Source organism: Heptranchias perlo, chromosome 13, assembly GCF_035084215.1.
Source record: "Heptranchias perlo isolate sHepPer1 chromosome 13, sHepPer1.hap1, whole genome shotgun sequence".
Classification (NCBI taxonomy): domain Eukaryota; kingdom Metazoa; phylum Chordata; class Chondrichthyes; order Hexanchiformes; family Hexanchidae; genus Heptranchias; species Heptranchias perlo.
The window spans coordinates 3,837,435-3,857,423 of NC_090337.1; the positions used below are offsets into that span (position 1 = coordinate 3,837,435).

General features: G+C 42.9%; 1 protein-coding gene across 1 annotated transcript in view; it reads right to left on the minus strand.

Moving 5' to 3' along the window:
- Window positions 1–19,989, minus strand: part of LOC137331724 (uncharacterized) — a 41,646-nt gene that overhangs the window by 14,470 nt on the left and 7,187 nt on the right. The window contains exons 4-9 of the mRNA XM_067995710.1: window positions 15,296–15,419; window positions 14,256–15,153; window positions 5,498–5,762; window positions 3,390–4,226; window positions 2,973–3,200; window positions 1,874–2,032 (exon numbers count right to left, since the gene is read on the minus strand). Coding sequence (XP_067851811.1) covers window positions 1,874–2,032; window positions 2,973–3,200; window positions 3,390–4,226; window positions 5,498–5,762; window positions 14,256–15,153; window positions 15,296–15,419 — 2,511 coding nt within the window. The remainder of the gene's footprint in view (window positions 1–1,873; window positions 2,033–2,972; window positions 3,201–3,389; window positions 4,227–5,497; window positions 5,763–14,255; window positions 15,154–15,295; window positions 15,420–19,989) is intronic.

The window sequence follows — 19,989 nt, forward strand, 5'->3', positions numbered from 1 at the left end:
AAGATTCTAAAGTCCTCCTACTAGGCGATAACGTTTTATGGTTCGACCATATTATGGAGAAGATTTCTCTCCACAGCATTGGGGATGAAGAGCTTGGAGGGGTGGAAAGCATTTGTGTGAAAATGACGCACCAACTACTGACGATTTTTCATGAATATATAGTAAATCATGAGCAGCTTATCTTCGATTTTGCAATCAAGGCATGCAACCCGCCAAACACTTAGCCCCGATCCTGAAGGGAAAGTCTAACTCCGTAAAAAGGATTGGATGCATACTTGATTACGAGTAGGACTGGCGGTTATAAGTATGCATATGATAGGGATAAATATTGACAAAGGTGATCAGTCATTATTGTTTCCATGAAGCTGGGGCATTTAAAAATCACCCATAGGCTCTAATCAGCTTGCGTTGAATAATTGAGGTAGGATGTTGGCGAGCTGGGCTCAAATTTCATCTTTCTCCTAACTATCTTGAGGATTTATCAAGAGATTTTGCAGAATCGTTCTCTCAGTAAATGAAATAAGTGGGGTAAAGCTCTCTGTGATAGATTGTGCATGAAGGAATGGGTTAGATTGCCGGTATAGTATTATTTTTATTTTCTTTCTTTGCTTTCTATTTATTATCAGGATGCATTTCAGGAAGGCGGTATTAATATGTATTTCCAACCATTTAGGAGACATTGATGCATCTTCATATGAATGCCTAGCTATATCGTTGAAATTATAACTGATTGTTACAAAAGTCAATAATTGAAATTTCTGCACCAAACTATGCAAATAAATATATGCAAATCTTTCTTCTCACGTGAAATAACCTTTCTGAATTTAAATGTCGTTTTTATTTGTTTCAACTTATGTCCGTTTTTCCCATCAGCTGTTTCCTAGTGTTCTCTTCTGGTTTTAACAAGATAATGTAGCATTTTGGAGCGAAGATACAGCACAATAGCCCAAAGCTCGATGCTAAAATTGCAAATATTTCCACAGCGACCGTGTATTTGCCGGGAGTGCTCACATAAGCGGGGATAAAAGTTACCCAAACTGCAAAAAAGATAAGCATGCTGAAGGTGATAAATTTAGCTTCATTGAACTTGTCCGGTAACGCTCGGGCCAAGAAAGCTAAAATTAAACACATACAAGCTAAGAGCCCGATGTAACCTAACACACAGCAGAAAGCAACCGTGGAACCCACATCACACTCAAGGATAATCTTTGCACTTTGATACTTCGTGTTTTTTGATGGGTGTGGGGGAGATGTCACCAACCAGATCACACATATGATAATTTGGATCAATGTACAGAGAAAGACAATTGATCTTTGTTGTGTGGGTCCAAACCATTTCATCACATTGCTGGCCGGCAGGGTTGCTTTAAATGCCATCAGGACTACCAGAGTTTTACTAAAAATACAGGAAATACAAAGAACAAAGCTAACTCCGAACACAGTGTGACGCACCATACATGACCATGGTGATGGCTGTCCAATGAATGCGATGGAGCACAGAAAGCACAGTATTAATGAGATTAGCAGAAGGAAACTCAGTTCCGAATTGTTGGCCCTTACAATGGGAGTGTTTATGAAATATAAGAAAACAGCTGCAACAGCTCCTGTGATACAAGCTCCAAACAGTGAAATCGCCGTGAGTATTTTCCCCATGCTGTCTTGAAAGGAGAGGAACACAATTTCTTTTAGAATGCATTGATCTCTTCTGTCATTGGACCAGTAATCTGTAGGGCATTTTATACATCCTGTGGAATCTGTGGAATAAACAGATATATTTAGCATCAGTTGTAGAAATTAATATTATTGTTATTCATTATGATCATGAGCCGGTGCTGCATGTTGAACGTATGTTAATTTGATTAATGTTACATACCTGTTTGGTTGCTGAATTCTCCGTCAGAACATGGTAAACAATCAAAGCAGCAGATAGGTTGGCCTTTTCGAGCGCCCTTTCTTGTACCCACGGGACAGGTGTTACTGCATACTGATACAGGTACCTGTAGGGATAGAAAACTTTGCTCTGAACCCCAGCCTACATTTAAAATCTCTGTTAACATGACAGAATTATTGCATGAATTGATTAACATTTTTGCGCTCAGAGTTTTTGTTTTGCTTTACTGACTAAATTTTCTAAAGTACTGATCATTGTGAATCGGGTATTGCACAGCATAGTAGTGAGGAAAGGGTTGGAGTTGATAGCACATCACGAAAATGTAGGCGATATTATTTCTAGTAACGAAAATATTGAATCGTATAAATAGTGAATTCAACTACAAAACAATTCTCCGACTTATTTTATCAATAAAGTCCCCCCGATTTAATCGATAAGATACTTCATTTTTTCACCTGGTTCTCATTGGATTTGTGTAGTGCAAATGTTATAAATATATAAAAAAGATAACAAACAAATAAAAAATCGTCAGCACAACATGTCATGGAAACCAAACTATTGTTTGTGTGCTTGTGTTGTGTGTGGGTGGTAAAAATTTATTCTCGAGTTGTGGGTATCGCTGGCATGGACGGCATTTATTGCCCATCCCTCGTTGCCCTTGACAGGTGGTGGTGGGCCTTCTTCTTGAATCTCTGGAGTCCGTGTGGGGAAGTCGCTCCCACAGTATTGTTGGGTAGGGAGTTCCAGGCTGATATACGTCCAAGTCTGGATGGTGTTTGACATGCAGAGGAACTTAAGGTGATGGCACTCCCATGCACCTGCTGCCCTTCTCCTTTTAGGTTGTCACGGGTTTGGGAGGTACTGCCGAAGAAGCCCTGACAAGTTGCAACTGTGCAACCTGTAGATCGCCCAGCAGCCATGGTACGCTAGTGGCAGAGCAATGGATGTTATGCTAATGGGTGAGGTGCGATCAAACGGATTGCTATGACTTGGATATAATAGACAAGAATATGTTCGGAAAATAGTTAAAAAGTAACAACTAAAAAGATCTGATTGTCTCATAATTAGAAAAGCTTCTTACCCTGTTTTCGGGTCCATGCCAAACAATTCTACTTTCATCCAACGCGAGTTCTTTCCCTGCAGGTAACGCCGCATCGTAATAACCAACTTTAACAAACTCAACTGACCCATCAGTGCGCTCCTGCCAGTTTACCAGATCATAGGACGCGATGGGATCTCCGTTCTTATCGAAGCTTATTTCCTCTCCAAACTGGTTGGTGAAACGTACCTCCTTCAGATAGTGTAAAAGCTTTAAACACGACAAAACAATCAAAGTTAAACAATTCTAAAATTATCCGATGGTCCGCAACATTTCTGATTAATCGTTTCAACACCAGGTAAAAAAAATTCTCATCGCGATGAGAAACCTCTGCGGAATCTTTTTTTTAGAAATATAGACTCTGTTTTATCTTTCGGGGATGACCGGATCTTTCCTCACCTGCCAGGGTAGAATCTTGGATTTTTGGCCACATGTTTTGTTGAGAAATGGGCCTTTCCCATTTTCACACGACTTTAAATTATGAAGGGCGTGAGCTACAGCGTATACCGCTTTGTGCACATTGTATGAAAATCTTAATTGTGACACATCGGTATATGTAGTCTCAATGGTCTCCAAGCTCTCTGAACCTGTGCACCGTTTGTAAGGAGACGGTGATGTGTTTTCTTCCAGACTCCGATTTGAGATTTTGACGCTACAGCCAAAAACCTCCCGCCAGAGTTCTTGCACAAACGGATTGTCTGGTGCTGTTGAAGGGTGGAGTTTGACTAGAAACTCTCTCAGTCCGGGAATTTCCGCTCTCCTGATTCCAAACCCGATTGTTCCAGACAATATTTCCCGAGTTTCCGCTGTCCACAGTTGGATTGCCGTGACCCAGGCTTCACTCGCTATCAGCTGGATGTCAGTAATGTTCTGCAGTCTGAGTTCTGTTACCAAAGACATTGTATCGTGGTCAACAGAAAATATGATGATTACTTTAGCGGAGGACTTTTTAATGGTCTCTATAACCTGAAGCAATTTAGCTCTGGTACGTTCAGGAGGGAGAAACTCAATAAAAGCGATGCATGTTTCAAATTTAGAAACTTCTTCGATAAAGGACAATATCCCAAATCGGCCGTATTCACTATCTTCTGCTATAATCCCAACCCAAATCCATTTAAAACGCTGCACCAGTCTGACCAACGCTTTGATTTGAACGGCGTCACTGGGAACTGTCCTGAAGAAAGCTGGAAACTCGCGCTTATCACTCAGACAGGTGCAGGACGAAGAGTAGCTGATCTGGAAGTTAATGCACATTTTTAGTTATAACACAGTCAGCATATTTCTCTAATCGCTGGGAGCCCAGGGTTTAGAACCGGGGATTCCGAGAATTGCTTGGGAAAAAATAGAGTATAATGTTTCAAAATTCTGTGGGAAGGGCAAATGTGCCAGAGAGTGAAGGGTGAAAATGTGACTTTTCTTTCCAAGAAGAGATAAGAGGGAAATAAAGTAGGAAATTATAGGCATTTATTGTTGTTGATGTTACTGATAAACTATTGAACTCTAGAATAGTCATTAGCTACCAAACAATTGGCGAAATATGAGTTAGTCAGGACCAGTCAGGATGGCTTTCTAAAGAAAGGTCCTACTTGATGTAACATCGCTCGTTTTACACTAGGGTCCAAAGTCAAAATTATCTCCCGAGTTTCATTCGAAATCAAACAACGTCTTACGCCAAACAAAAGTCGGGCAGGGAGCTACAAAGAATTCTAGTTAATCTGAAACTTTGAAAGGGTTCCGAGTCAACTGAAAAATCTCCTTTAATATGTTACTCACGATTATATGATTCTATTGTTTCTTGTATCACACGTTGTTATGACTTTTGTGATTATACGCAATGATCCATGTTGGCTTCGTTAAGAGGAAGGATTTCAGTTAAGATGCCGGACGAATGATTCTATTAGGAGGGTTAGGGGTGATCTTATAGAAGTCTATAAAATAATGAGGGGCATAGATAAGGTAGATAGTCAAAGTCTTTTCCCAAAGGTAGGGGAGTCTATAACGAGGGGACATAGATTTAAGGTGAGAGGGGAGAGATACAAAAGGGTCCAGAGGGGCAATTTTTTCACTCAAAGGGTGGTGAGTGTCTGGAACGAGTTGCCAGAGGCAGTAGTAGAGGCGGGTACAATTTTGTCTTTTAAAAAGCATTTGGACAGTTACATGGGTAAGATGGGTATAGAGGGTTATGGGCCAAGTGCAGGCAATTGGGACTAGATTAGTGGTATAAACTGGGCGACATGGACATGTTGGGCCGAAGGGCCTGTTTCCATGTTGTAAACTTCTATGATTCTATGATTCTATGCTGCCGAATAATGCTGTGTGCAATACAGCACGAACCAAACCCAGCCACCCGCACATTTCATTCCGAAAGCTTTTCTAGTCAATCCCTGGATATCACTATTTAATTGAATAATGCACTAATTATGTGTATAAGGTATATTCAGTAAAACGTAATTTACGTGAAGTTAATTAACAAACCCTACCAGGCCAATACCGAAAGGAGCCAATACCCGTGAAGCGGCAATGGACTGTGAAGATCCGACGTCTCCCACAATGATGGGCACTGATGGAAGTGTAGCGCACCTGTAGCTGGATTCCGTCCCATCCTCCTCGTTCAGTAATTTGAGGGCTCCTTTAAGCGATTCAGAACGTGTGAGGCAGCTGTCAAAGATCCTATAGCCCAGAGTTACATTAGGAAGCAGATGTGGATTCCTGTTTATTTCTTCTATTGCGAAGATCATCGTTTGTAACCAACGCAGCCCTCTTTGCTTGAATCTAATAAGCACATATCGAAATACTGAATGTGAAAGCACCGCCATGATGATACAAAAATTGTTAGCTGCGTTTTGCTAAAAAGTATAGATTCGTTTACCGATTCTGTAAATCTTATTTGATACCCCTAATTAAACTGCGACAGAATATGTTTCATTTTCAAAGTGTTCACGCAGCAACCGGGGAAAAAGATGCGTTATGATTGATCTGAATGTCAACAGGGAGATTTATAGCAATTTGCTATCAGCAGTAGCACAAAGTGGACTGTATCGCATTCGGCTCCTATTGTAGACTTCGCTTGATATTCAATTCTATTGAAGTCAATGGAACGGAATATCGGGCGGGTAGTAGTACGGGCGGGCGATGAGATACCGCCCGATTTGCGCTACCGCCAAGACGAATTTTTACCTCATTTCAGAAAGATTGTGACCTGCTTAATTAGTTTCTCTAAATAGACATTTCACCCGGGCAGAACAAATTAATAATGTAACAAAGTGTATAAAGGACCACTGCTTTTTTAATATATATTAATGAGTTGGACTTTGGTGCACAGGGCACAATTTCAAAATTTGCGAAAGACACAAGACTCAGAGGTGTAATAAGCAGTGAGGAGGATAGCAATAGATCTCAAGAGGACATAGAAGGGCTGGTGGACGGACACATGGCAGATGAAATTTAAGACAGAGAAGTGCGAAGTGATACATTTTGGCAAAAAGAAGAAGAGTCAATATAAACTAAATGGTACAATTCTAAAGCAGGTGAAGGAACAGAGAGACCTGGGGTATATGTGTAGAAATCTTTGAAGGTGGCAGGGCAGGTTGAGAAAGCAATTAAAAAAACATACGGGATCCTGGACTTCCTAAGTAGAGGCATAGAGTACAAAAGCAACAACGTTAAGTTAAACCTTCATAAAACACTGGTTCAGCCACAACTGGAGTATTGTGTCGAATTTTAGGCACCACGCTTTAGGAAGGATATGCAGGCCATAGAGAGGGTGCAGAAAATATTTACTAGATGAGGGGATGAGGGACTTCATTTATGTGGATAGACTGGAGAAGCTGGGCTTATTCTCCTTGGAGCAGAGGAGATTTAATAGTATTCAAAATCAAGAAGGGTCTGGACAGAGTAAATACAGAGAAACTGTTCTCTTTGACGGAAGGGTCAAGAACCAGAGGACACAGATTTAAGGTGATTTGCAAAAGAACCAAAGGCGACATGAGGAAAAAATGTTTTACGCTGCGAGTATTTATGATCTGGACTGCACAGCATAAACAGGTGGTGGAAGCAGATTCAATCGTGGCATTCAAAAGGGAATTGTATACATACTTGAAGGGAAAAAATTGCAGGGCTGCAGGGAAAGAGCGGGGGGAATGGGACTAACTGGATTTCTCTTACAAAGAGCCGGCACGGGCTCGATGGGCCGAATGGCCTCCTTCCGTGCTGAACCCATTCTATGATTCCATGATTCTATGAAAAGGGCAAAAGGAAGCAAAGAGAGAGAGAGAGAGAGAAATTGAAAGAAAATGCAACAAGCAAAGAATAAGGACCAGGAGCAATGAAAACAAGAATGCATAGGATCAGGCGTACACGGCTTTCCAAGATCCCAAAATAAACATAAGAAATATTAAACATACATATCAGCTCAGACAGCAGCGCAAAAAAACAGAAGAAGAAGGATTATAGTTCGACATTCCGTCATGATCCAACATCTACGTGAATCGGCTCATATTGGCTTTTTAAAATCTCTAATCTCATTTTTTTAAACGAATAGCAATGTAGAATCCATCTTCAAATATTAATTTGTCTTTCCATTACAGCCGGTGGAATTCTAGTATTTTGCGTTCTTGCTGTTTTGACTTTGATACCGACAGTCTTCTGCCTGATGACTCGTCTGTTCACCCACTCGACCTCCGTTCCACTTACACAATTTCCCCCACCAACCCCACAATACTTCGGCAGACACTGAACGATAGAAATTTATATATAATGACTACTCCGATTCAAGCGTTGGAAGTTATTTGACAAACTAAGCATTTAACGCATTCAGGGAAACATATCTATCCTGACTGCGGTACTTTCAAACGGACTGATAAATGTATTTCAATCCTTACTGAAGGCAGCGAATTGGTTGAGATTTAGAGCGAAATGTGCTATGATCTGGAGCTGTTCTGAAATGCATTGAAAATAAACCGCCCAGGACAATATCTCCATCTTCAGAAACTCCGGGATTGAACTTTTCCCGCAGTTTGCATGTAGGTTGAATTGCGGAACTCAACTTCTTGATTGAGAAGAGGAACAGAAGGCTCCAAATTGAAGACGGCTCCATGATGAAAGTCAAACCACTATCTCGAGATCACTGGAGAAAATAATGGAGGTCTTTGCCTGAAAGAGGATTTATATACTCGCGGGTAAACCTGCTCAGCAGGAGGGCAGCAACATTTAACAGTTATCAGCGTCCCATCTGAATAATCCAGAGGTTTCAGCCTCCTTGGTTAAGCATACGTGATGTGAGATAAAGATCAGTGAGGTTATTGTCGAATGCTTGAGGCTATTTGTCCCTGCATTACTGAGCTTAATCAGATTTTGTGTGATTGACATGAAGGTTGTTCACCCGGCAAGAATTAACAATTTATCCAGGGGATTCTTTGCACCTGCCATTTGTCAACGGTAATCAACGACACAGCAAGGATAAGATTGTTTGTGAGCACATTTATGGAAACATGTGTGAACTGCACTTTATGCCAAATGAATTTTTTAAGCACAAGATTAATTTCTTTTACCCCATGATCTTTTTTATGGAGTGGGTACGCAGGTGTTGGTTGTAGATCACATGGTATAATCCAGTGCTTTAGATCTGCTGACGCATTGGGAAATGCCAAATGCACTTCACATTTCACAGTCACTGGACGTCAAGTACCAGTGACTGTGAAGTGTTTGGAAAAGCTGCTCAGAGATTTGGTAGTGCAAAATATAAAATTAAATATTTCTGTTTTGTTTCTTTCTCTTACAACTTCTGCATTGTTGTGGCTGTTGACGTCCCTTTGAGTTGGGGGGAGCATAGGCATTCTGACAGTTTTGATTGGTGATATTGGCTGCTTAAGCCACTATTCTGTCCCAGGGTTGGGTCAGGCCACAGATATTGGCTTTTTATCTTCATTGCTTTTTCTTCCTGGAAGGTGGTTGATGTGTTCTCAACAGAGAAAGAGGTGTTGGAAATTGTAGCGCTCTGGAAAGGGGTACATACATCCCCGTTCATGGCCGATGCCAAGCAAGATATCTTATGATTGCCATCTATCCCACAATGCTTCACCGATTGGCTGTGGGAGCTTGTACCCACATATTTCCACAGTTAGGAAGTGGATGTGCTTCTTGACATTATTAGTCACCGTTGTGTTAAAATTAGAGTATGTTTATATTGATGATTAGATATTCTAGCTACTCCTCAAATCAATAAGGTTCTTACACGTTGAGGTCAATGTTCATAGTTTATGAAGTATACAGTATATACAACTGTAATTAAAATGCACTCAACAGATAGTACTTGGCATGGATAGGTTGGCAGTTCCGAGCTCGGTATATAGGCTGTTCAGACTTTTATCGAATCCAAGATATCTGTACAACATACCACTTTTTATGCAATTCTTTCACCCACTCTACGTGATAATCTTAACGTTTCTGCATTACAGGATTGGAGGGAGGTGTACAGTGGCGTTCCTCGGGTCGGTGCTGTAACCATTACTTTTCTTAATATAGATTAATGACTTGGATTTAGGTGAACAGGACACAATTTCAAAATTTGCAGATGACACAAAACTTGGAAGGGTAGAAAACAGTGAGGAGGATAGTGATAGACTTCAAAAGGATATAGACAGGCATGGGCGGACACGTGGCAGATGAAATTTAACGCAGATAAATGCGAAGTGATACATTTCGGCAGGAAGAACGAGGAGAGGCAATATAAACTAAAGGGCCACAATTCTAAAACGGATACAGGAACAGAGAGGTCTGTGGGTATATGTACACAAATAGTTGAAGGAGGCAGGGCAGGTTGAGAAAGCAGTTAAAAAAGCATACGGGATCCTGGGCTTTATAAATAGAAGCATAGAGTACAAAAGTAAGGAAGTCATAATAAACCTTTATTTAACACTGTTTCGGTCACAACTGGAGTATTGTGTCCAGTTCTGGGCACTGCACTTTAGGAAAGATATGAAGGCCTTAGAGGAAGTGCAGAAGAGATTTACTAGAATGATTCCAGGGATGAGGGGCTTTACTTACGGGGATAGACTGGAGAAGCTGAGGTTGTACACTTTGGAGCAGAGACGGTTGCTAGGAGATATGATAGAGGTATTCAAAATTATGAAGGGTCTAGACAGAGTAGATGGAAAGAAACTGTTTCCATTGGCAGAAGTTCAAGGACCAGAGGATGTAGATTTAAGGCGTTTGGCAAAAGAACCAAAGGTGAAGTGAGGAAAAACGTTTTTACTCTGCACTTGATTACGATCTGGAATATACTGCCCGGGGATGTGGCGGAAGCAAATACAATCATGGCCTTCAAAAGCGAACTGGATAAGTACTTAGAAGGAAAGAAAATGCAGGGTTACAGGGATAGGGCGGGGGAGTGGGACCAGCTGGATTGCTCTTGCATCGAACCGGTGCTGACTCGGTGGGCTGAATGGCCTCTTTCCGTGCTGTAATCTTTCTATGATTCTATGATTCTTTACAAAAGCTAAAGTACAACTCGACATAAGGATAATTTAATTGAACTTGTCCCATATCCATTATTTTTTTAATAGCCTGGTATCTTTGCTTAATATGCTCTTTTTCCATTGGGCTAGCAATATCGAAAACGCTCCCTTACTTTGTTATAAGAACATAAGAACATAAGAAATAGGAGCAGGAGTAGGCCAATCGGCCCCTCGAGCCTGCTCCGCCACTCAGTAAGATTATGGCTGATCTGATCCTAACCTCAAATCTAAATTCATGTCCAATTTCCTGCCCGCTCCCCGTAACCCATAATTCCCTTTTCTTCTAGGAAACTGTCGATTTCTGTTTTAAATTTATCTAATGATGTAGCTTCCACAGCTTCCTGGTGCAGCAAATTCCACAGACCTACTACCCTCTGAGTGAAGAAGATTCTCCTCATCTCAGTTTTCAAAGAGCAGCCCCTTATTCTAAGATTATGCCCCCTAGTTCTAGTTTCACCCATCCTTGGGAACATCCTTACTGCATCCACCCGATCAAGCCCCTTCACAATCTTATATGTTTCAATAAGATCGCCTCTCATTCTTCTGAACTCCAATGAGTAGAGTCCCAATCTACTCAACCTCTCCTCATATGTGCACCCCCTCATCCCCGGGATTAACCGAGTGAACCTTCTTTGTACTTCCTCGAGAGCAAGTATGTCTTTTCTTAAGTATGGACACCAAAACTGTATGCAGTATTCCAGGTGTGGTCTCACCAATACCTTATATAACTGCAGCAATACCTCCCTGTTTTTATATTCTATCCCCCTAGCAATAAAAGCCAACATTCCGTTGGCCTTCTCGATCACCTGCTGCACCTGCATACTAACTTTTTGATTTTCTTGCACTAGGACCCCCAGATCCCTTTGTACTGCAGTACTTTCCAGTTTCTCGCCATTAAGATAATAACTTGCTCTCTGATTTTTCCTGCCAAAGTGCATAACCTCACATTTTTCAATATTGTATTGCATCTGCCAAATCTCCGCCCACTCACCCAGCCTGTCTATATCCCCTTGTAGGTTTATTATGTCCTCCTCACTCTCAACTTTTCCTCCCATCTTTGTATCATCTGCAAACTTTGATATGTTGCACTCAGTCCCCTCCTCCAAATCGTTAATATAGATTGTAAAGAGTTGGGGACCCAGCACCGACCCCTGCGGAACACCACTGGCTACTGGTTGCCAGTCCGAGAATGAACCATTTATCCCAACTCTCTGCTTCCTGTTAGATAACCAATCCTCCACCCACGCCAGAATATTACCCCCAATCCAGTGATTCTTTATCTTGATGTGGAGATGCCGGTGATGGACTGGGGTTGACAATTGTAAACAATTTTACAACACCAAGTTATAGTCCAGCAATTTTATTTTAAATTCACAAGCTTTCGGAGATTTTCTCCTTCCTCAGGCAAATGTTTCAAGAGCTCCTTGAAGCCTACGCATTTATACATATAGAACAATACATGGTGTTTACAGACTGCCCCTGCAACTGCCCGTTGCCAAGGCAATCACCGTGTTCAGACAGAGAGGTGTCACCTGCAGAACCCCCGAATACACATTCAACAAAAAAACAAACAGGGAAAAAAAACAGAGAAAAAAAACACAGAGAGAGGCAGAAACATCCGGAAGGCAGAGAGAGCCAGCAAATGACCCATTATATTAAAAACAGATAACATTTGTTCGCTGGTGGGGTAACGTGTAGCGTGACATGAACCCAAGATCCCGGTTGAGGCCGTCCTCATGGGTGCGGAACTTGGCTATCAATTTCTGCTCGACGATTTTGCGTTGTCGTGTGTCTCGAAGGCCGCCTTGGAGTACGCTTACCCGAAGGTCGGTGGATGAATGTCCATGACTGCTGAAGTGTTCCCCGACTGGGAGGGAACCCTCCTGTTTGGCGATTGTTGCGCGGTGTCCGTTCATCCGTTGTCGCAGCGTCTGCATGGTCTCGCCAATGTACCATGCTCTGGGGCATCCTTTCCTGCAACGTATGAGGTAGACAACGTTGGCCGAGTCACAGGAGTATGAACCATGCACCTGGTGGGTGGTGTCCTCTCGTGTGATGGTGGTATCTGTGTCGATGATCTGGCATGTCTTGCAGAGGTTACCGTGGCAGGGTTGTGTGGCGTCGTGGACGCTGTTCTCTTGAAAGCTAGGTAATTTGCTGCGAACGATGGTCTGTTTGAGGTTGGGTGGCTGTTTAAAGGCGAGTAGTGGAGGTGTGGGGATGGCCATAGCGAGGTGTTTGTCCTCATTGATGACATGTTGAAGGCTGCGGAGAACATGGCATAGTTTCTCCGCTCCGGGGAAGTACTGGACGACAAAGGGTACTCTGTTGGTTGCGTCCTGTGTTAGTCTCCTGAGGAGGTCTATGCGATTTTTTGCTGTGGCCCGTCGGAACTGTCGATCGATGAGTCGAGCGTCATATCCCGTTCTTACTAGGGCGTCTTTCAGCGTCTGTAGGTGTCCATCGCGTTCCTCCTCGTCTGAGCAGACCCTGTGTATTCGCAGGGCCTGTCCATAGGGGATGGCCTCTTTGACGTGGTTAGGGTGGAAGCTGGAAAAGTGGAGCATCGTGAGGTTGTCCGTGGGCTTGCGGTAGAGTGAGGTGCTGAGGTGCCCGTCTTTGATGGAGATTCGTGTGTCCAAGAAAGAAACTGATTCTGAGGAGTAGTCCATGGTGAGCTTGATGGTGGGATGGAACTTGTTGATGTTATCGTGTAGTCTCTTTAGTGATTCCTTGCCGTGGGTCCATAGAAAGAAAATGTCGTCGATGTATCTGGTGTATAGTGTTGGTTGGAGGTCTTGTGCAGTGAAGAAGTCCTGCTCGAACTTGTGCATGAAAATGTTGGCGTATTGGGGTGCGAATTTGGTCCCCATGGCTGTTCCGTGTGTTTGGGTAAAGAACTGGTTATCGAAGGTGAAGACATTGTGATCCAGGATGAAGCGGATGAGTTGTAGTTGTAACATTTTCATGCACAAGTTCGAGTCATTGACTCAGGCTGAGTTCGAAATTTTTTTGATCAGCAAGGGAGTCAACGGATATGGGGAACAGACCGGAAAGTGGATATGATGCCTGAATCAAATCAGCCATGATCTCATTGAATGGTGGAGCAGGCTCGAAGGGCTGAATGGCCTACTCTTGCTCCTATCTCTCATGTGCTATGTTCTTATTGATATACAGAGAAACTCCTTTAACTCAAGTAACCAAAAACAAAGCAATGAGGGGAGAAAGAGAAGTATTTATCAACACACTAACTGCTTTTGGAGAAGCGTAGCAAATCAAAGATGGAGACATTGTATGGGAACAGGAGAGGGATTGAAACAATGCAGCAAAGGAAAGTCAGGAATATGGGACACTGACCCTTCCATTATATCTTCCTACACTTGAGCAAAGTATGAATTTGGCTTATATGTTGTTCTGTTTTGTTTATGATTGGAACCATTTGACTATTTAGCTTCATTTATTGATAATATTCCAAAATGCAAACATTGCCAACAGGCGAACATTCAAAAGCTCACGATAAAGGTTTAGTGGTCATCAGTGGTATATAAACTAAAGAACATTTCTTACTTTTATCCACCTATTAAATGCACTTTTAATCATATCGTTCTTATCAGAACAGATTGCAATGGAAATGAACAGTGACCGCTATTTCTGTGAAAGCCACAATTACAAAATAATTCAACATGATCTGTCCTTTCTCACAAGGTCAAATTGCCGCGTGTATAAATCTCCTTCCACGTGTTAAGTTTGCATATTTTTACCCATCAGGTGTTTTCTCGAGTTCTCTTCTGGTTTTAACAAGATAATGTAGCATTTTGGAGCGAAGATACAGCACAACAGCCCAAAGCTCGATGCTAAAATTGCAAATATTTCCACAGCGACCGTGTATTTTCCGGGAGTGCTCACATAAGCGGGGATAAATGTTACCCAAACTGCAAAAAAGATGAACATGCTGAAGGTGATAAATTTAGCTTCATTGAACTTGTCCGGTAACGCTCGGGCCAAGAAAGCTAAAATTAAACACATACAAGCTAAGAGCCCGATGTAACCTAACACACAGCAGAAAGCAACTGTGGAACCCACATCACACTCAAGGATAATCTTTGCATTTTGATACTTGGTGTTTTTTGCTGGGAGCGGGGGAGATGTCACCAACCAGATCACACATATTATAAATTGGATCAACGTACAGAGAAAGACAATTGATCTTTGTTGTGTGGGTCCAAACCATTTCATCACATTACTGGCCGGAGGCGTTGCTTTAAATGCCATCAGGACTACCAGAGTTTTACTAAGAATACAGGAAATACACAGAACAAAGCTAACTCCGAAAACAGTGTGACGCACCATACATGACCATGGTGATGGCTGACCAATGAATGCGATGGAGCACAGAAAGCACAGTATTAATGAGATTAGCAGAAGGAAACTGAGTTCCGAATTGTTGGCCCTTACAATGGGAGTGTTTATGAAATATAAGAAAACAGCTGCAACAGCTCCTGTGATACAAGCTCCAAACAGTGAAATCGCTGTGAGTGTTTTCCCCATGCTGTCTTGAAAGGAGAGGAACTCAATTTTTTTCAGAATGCATTGATCTCCTCGATCATTGGACCAGTAGTCTGTAGGGCATTTGATACACTCTATGGAATCTTTGGAAGAGGAAGGACATTTGAGCACATGTTGAAATAATTAACTATTATTGCTATTGATTAAAAGTATGACGCAGTGCTGCATCTTAGGTCTTACAGGCTTCGTGCAACAACAGAAAGTAATTGGATTAAGGATATATACCTGTATAATTACTGATCTCTCCGTCAGAACATGGTAAACAATCAAAGCAGCAGATAGGCTGGCCTTTTCGAGCACCCTTTCTTCTTCCCGGAGGACAGCTAACACTACACACTGATACTGGTGCCTGTGGAAATAAAAAAATCGTGTTGAATTCGTTGATCCACTTAAAACACTGTGGCGCTAATAGTGATGGCCTCAAAATTGGGTCAGTAGCGACACCGCCCTGTTAACAGCTGTGATGTGGCCGGTTCCGTTTGCAAATGGGCCGAACTGGCACACTTCCAAGTCTGCGCCTTGCAGACTCCAATCAGTTCCACGGCTGATGGCACCGAACGAGCCACCCACAGTTTAGTGTTGCATTATTATGGTGCTCCTCCAGGGCCACAAAAATATTGGCTGCTGCCACTTCGGGATTGTCACCCTCCGCGATCACACCCACCACACGAATTACCTTACAGCAGGCGCCTCGACCAGATTTTGAGGATAAAATCGGACGAGCTGCACTGGGACCCCGGTTTGGAGCCCCGCAACTCGCCTGACAGATTTAAATGAGTCCGGCATCAAATTCGCAACGGCCTCTTTGCGGCCGGAAAGGTCCGGCCGGCTCGTGCACTCCCCCGGTCAGTTGCCCAAAATCAAAATCGGTCCCTGTCTGTTAAGATTTTAATGGAAAGGAATATCGTTGGTGTGGGTGGGGGATGATTTGCGGATGACACAAAGCTGAAAAATTGGCCGTGTGGTTGATAGTGAGGAAGAAAGCTGTAGACTGTAGGAAGATATCAATGGACTGGCCAGGTGGGCAGAAAAGTGGCAAATGGAGTTCAATGGATTTTAGCAAGGCTTTTGACAAGGTCCCACATGGCAAATTGGTCAACGAAGTAAAGGCCCATGGGATCCAAGGGAATGTGGCAAATTGGATCCAATATTAGCTCAGTGGCAGGAAGCAACGGGTAATGGTCGATGGGTGTTTTTGCGACTGGAAGGCTGTTTCAGTGGGGTGCCACAGGGCTCGGTACAATGTCTTTTGCTTTTTGTGGTATACATTATCAATTTGGACTTAAACGCAAGGGGCATGATTAAAAAATTAGCGGATGACACAAGGATAGGCTGTGCGGTTGATAGTGAGGAGGAAAGCTGTGGACTGCAGGAAGATATCAATGGACTGGTCAGATGGACAGAAAAGTGTCAAATGGAGTTCAATCCGGAGAAGTGTGAGGTAATGCATTTGGGGAGAGCAAACAAAGCAAGGGAATACACAATAAATCGTTACTGCGAGGTGTCGAGGAAGTGAGGGACCTTGGAGTGCATGTCCACAGATCCCTGAAGGTAGCAGGACAGGTAGATAAAGTGGTTAAGAAGGCATAAGGAATGCTTTCCTTTATTAGCCGAGGCTTAGAATATAAAAGCAGGGATGTTATGCTGGAACTGTAAACAACACTAGTGAGGCCAGAACTTGAGTACTGGCCACCATGTTAGGATGTAGTTGAACTAGAGAGGGTGCAGAGGAGATTTACGAGGATGTTGCCAGTACTGGAGAATTTTAGCTATGATGACAGATTGGATAGGCTGGGGTTGTTTTCCTTGGAACAGAGGAGGCAGAGGGATGATTTGATTGAGGTGTACAAAATATGAGGGGCCTAGATAGAGTGGATAGGAAGGACCTCTTTCCCATATCGGTGGGGTCAATAACCGGAGGCATAGATTATAAGTGATTGGTAGAAGGATTAGAGCGGAAATGAGGAAATATTTTTTCACCCAGAGGGTGGTGGGGGTCTGAAACTCATTGCCCGAGAGGGTGGTAGAGGCAGAAACCTTCAACTCATTAAAAAAAATACCTGAATGTGCACCTGAAGAGCCTTGACCTCCAGGGCTACGGACCAAAAGCGGGAAAGTGGGATTAGGCTGGGTGACTCGTTTCTCAGCCGGCATGGACACGATGGGGCGAATGGCCTCCTTCTTTGTCGTAAATTTTCTATGATTCTATGATTCAATAATCACCTCTCATTCGCCTAAACACCAGGGAATACAGGCCCATTGCACTCAATCTCTCCTCACAGGACAACCCTTGAATCCCAGGATCGCGAGGTTGAAACCAATGAGGGTGATGACACCTCCAGGGACTGCAGTCAGGAGAAAATCCATGGCACTGTGGGAGATACGGCTGCAACGAGGGTACAAGAAGGTGTAGAAATATACTTGTTATCGGGGATTCGATAGCCAGGGAGATTGACAGGCCTTTCAGCAATCGTCGACGTGAATCTATACAAAAAAGTCATCAAGGGGTATAGGGAGAGAACGGGAATCTGGTACTGAGATAATGGATTAGCCATGATCATACTGAATGGTGGAGAAGGCTTGAAGGGCCGAATGGCTTACTTCTGCTCCTATTTTCTATGTTGCTGTTTCTATGTCCCGCATGGTGTGCTGCTACCTTGTGCCAGGGTAAAGGGTATCAGTGAGAGGGTGCAGAATATTTTCGGGGGTGGGAGCAGAACAACCAGGAGTCGTGGTCTATGTGGGAACCAATGACATAGAAGGAAAGGGGCTGCGGTCCTTCAGGCAGAGCTTCAGGAGCTGGGGAGGAAGTTAAAAAGCAGGACCTCAAAAGTAGTAATCCCTGGATTATTCCCAGTGCCTCACGTTAGTGAATATAGTAATAGTAGGATAAGACAGGTTAATATGTGTCTGGAGAAGTGGCGCAGGAAGGAAGGCTTCAGATTCTTGGGGCATTGGGACCAGTTCTGGGGCAGAAGGGAGCTGTACAAGCCAGACGGGTTGCACCTCAACAGAACTGGAACTAATGTCCACACGGGCAGGTTAACTAGTGCTGTTGGTCGGGTTTAAACTAATTTGGCAGGAGGGCAGGCACTAGAATGAAACATTAGAACAGATAAACAAGGTGCAAAAGTATTGGGAGAGACAAATGCACATAGGATGCTAAATAAGATTGGTGAACTGAAGGCACAAGTCATCACATGGGACTATGATATAATGGCAATAACAGAGACTTGGCTCAAAGAAGTGGAGTGTTGGGTACTTAATATCCCTGGTTACAAGGTATTTAGGGAAGATAGGGAAGGGTAGAAAGGAGGGGAGAGGGGGCTGGCAGTATTGATCAAACAAACTATTATAACACGGGAAAGGGATGATGTAGTTGAGGGGTCAAAGACAGAATCCATTTGGTTAGAATTAAGGAACAATAAGGGAGCTATTTCGCTACTGGGTGTGTATCGCAGGCCACCAAATAGTGGGAAGGAGATAGAGGAGCAAATTTACAGGCAAATTACAGAAAGATGCAAGAGCTATCGAGTAGTGATAATGGGGGACTTTACTTATCCCAGTACAGACTGGGATAGTAAGAATGTAAAAGGCAATGAGAGGATGGATTTCCTGAAATTTGTACAAGAGCGCTTTCTTGATCGGCGTGTTTGAGCCTAACAAAGGAGGAAACAGTGGTGGATCTAGCTCAGGGGAATGAAGTGGGGCAAGTGGAGCATGTTTCATTGGAGGAACATTTGGGGAACAGTGATCATAATATCATTAGGTTTCGAATAGTTATGGAAAAGGACAAGGGATAATTAAATGTGAAAATACTTAACTGGAGGATGGCGAATTTCAGTGAGTTACAAAGGGATCTTGCCCAGGTGGATTGGTATCAAAAATTGGTAGGCAAAACAGGAATTGAACAAGGGGAGGTCTGGAAGGAGGAGATGATTCAGGCACAGAGTAGACACATTCCCACGAGGAACAAAGGAATGACATCCAAAGCTAGAGCTCCCTGGATAATTAAAGATATAAAGATTAAAATGAAACGTAATAAGGAGGCTTATGACACGTGTAAAGGTTCATAATATGGTAGAGAACCAAGCTAAATACAGAAAGTACAGAGGAGATCTAAAGTAGGAATAAGAGGAGCAAAAAGAAAGTATGAGAATAGATTAGAGGCTAACATAAAACGGAACCCAAAAGTCTTTTATCAACTTATAAATAGTAAAAGGGTGGTCGAAGGAAAGTTGAGGCCGATTAGGGAGAAAAGGAAACATTCTCGTGGAGGCAGATGGTATCGCTAAATTAATACTTCACATCGGTCTTCACCAGAGAAGAAGATACTGCCAATGTAGCAGTAAAAGAGGAGGTAGTAGCAATATTGGATCGGATAAAAACAGATAAAGAGGATGTGCTTAAGACATTAGTTGTACCCAAAATCGAAAAGTCACCCGGTCCAGATGGGATGCATCTGAAGTTACTGAGAGAAGTAAGGGTAGAAATAACGGAGGCTCTGGCCACAATCTTCCAATCCTCCTTAGATATGGGGCAGTGCCACAAGACTGGAGGATTGCAAATGTTACACCCCTGTTGAAAAAATAGGAAGGATAAATCCGGCAACTCATTGGAGTTCAGAAGAATGAGAGGCGATCTTATTGAAACATATAAGATTGTGAAGGGGCTTGATCGGGTGGATGCAGTAAGGATGTTCCCAAGGATGGGTGAAACTAGAACTAGGGGGCATAATCTTAGAATAAGGGGCTGCTGTTTCAAAACTGAGATGAGGAGAAACTTCTGCACTCGGAGGGTAGTAGGTCTGTGGAATTTGCTGCCCCAGGAAGCTGTGGAAGCTACATCATTAAATAAATTTAAAACAGAAATAGACAGTTTCCTAGAAGTAAAGGGAATTAGGGGTTACGGGGAGCGGG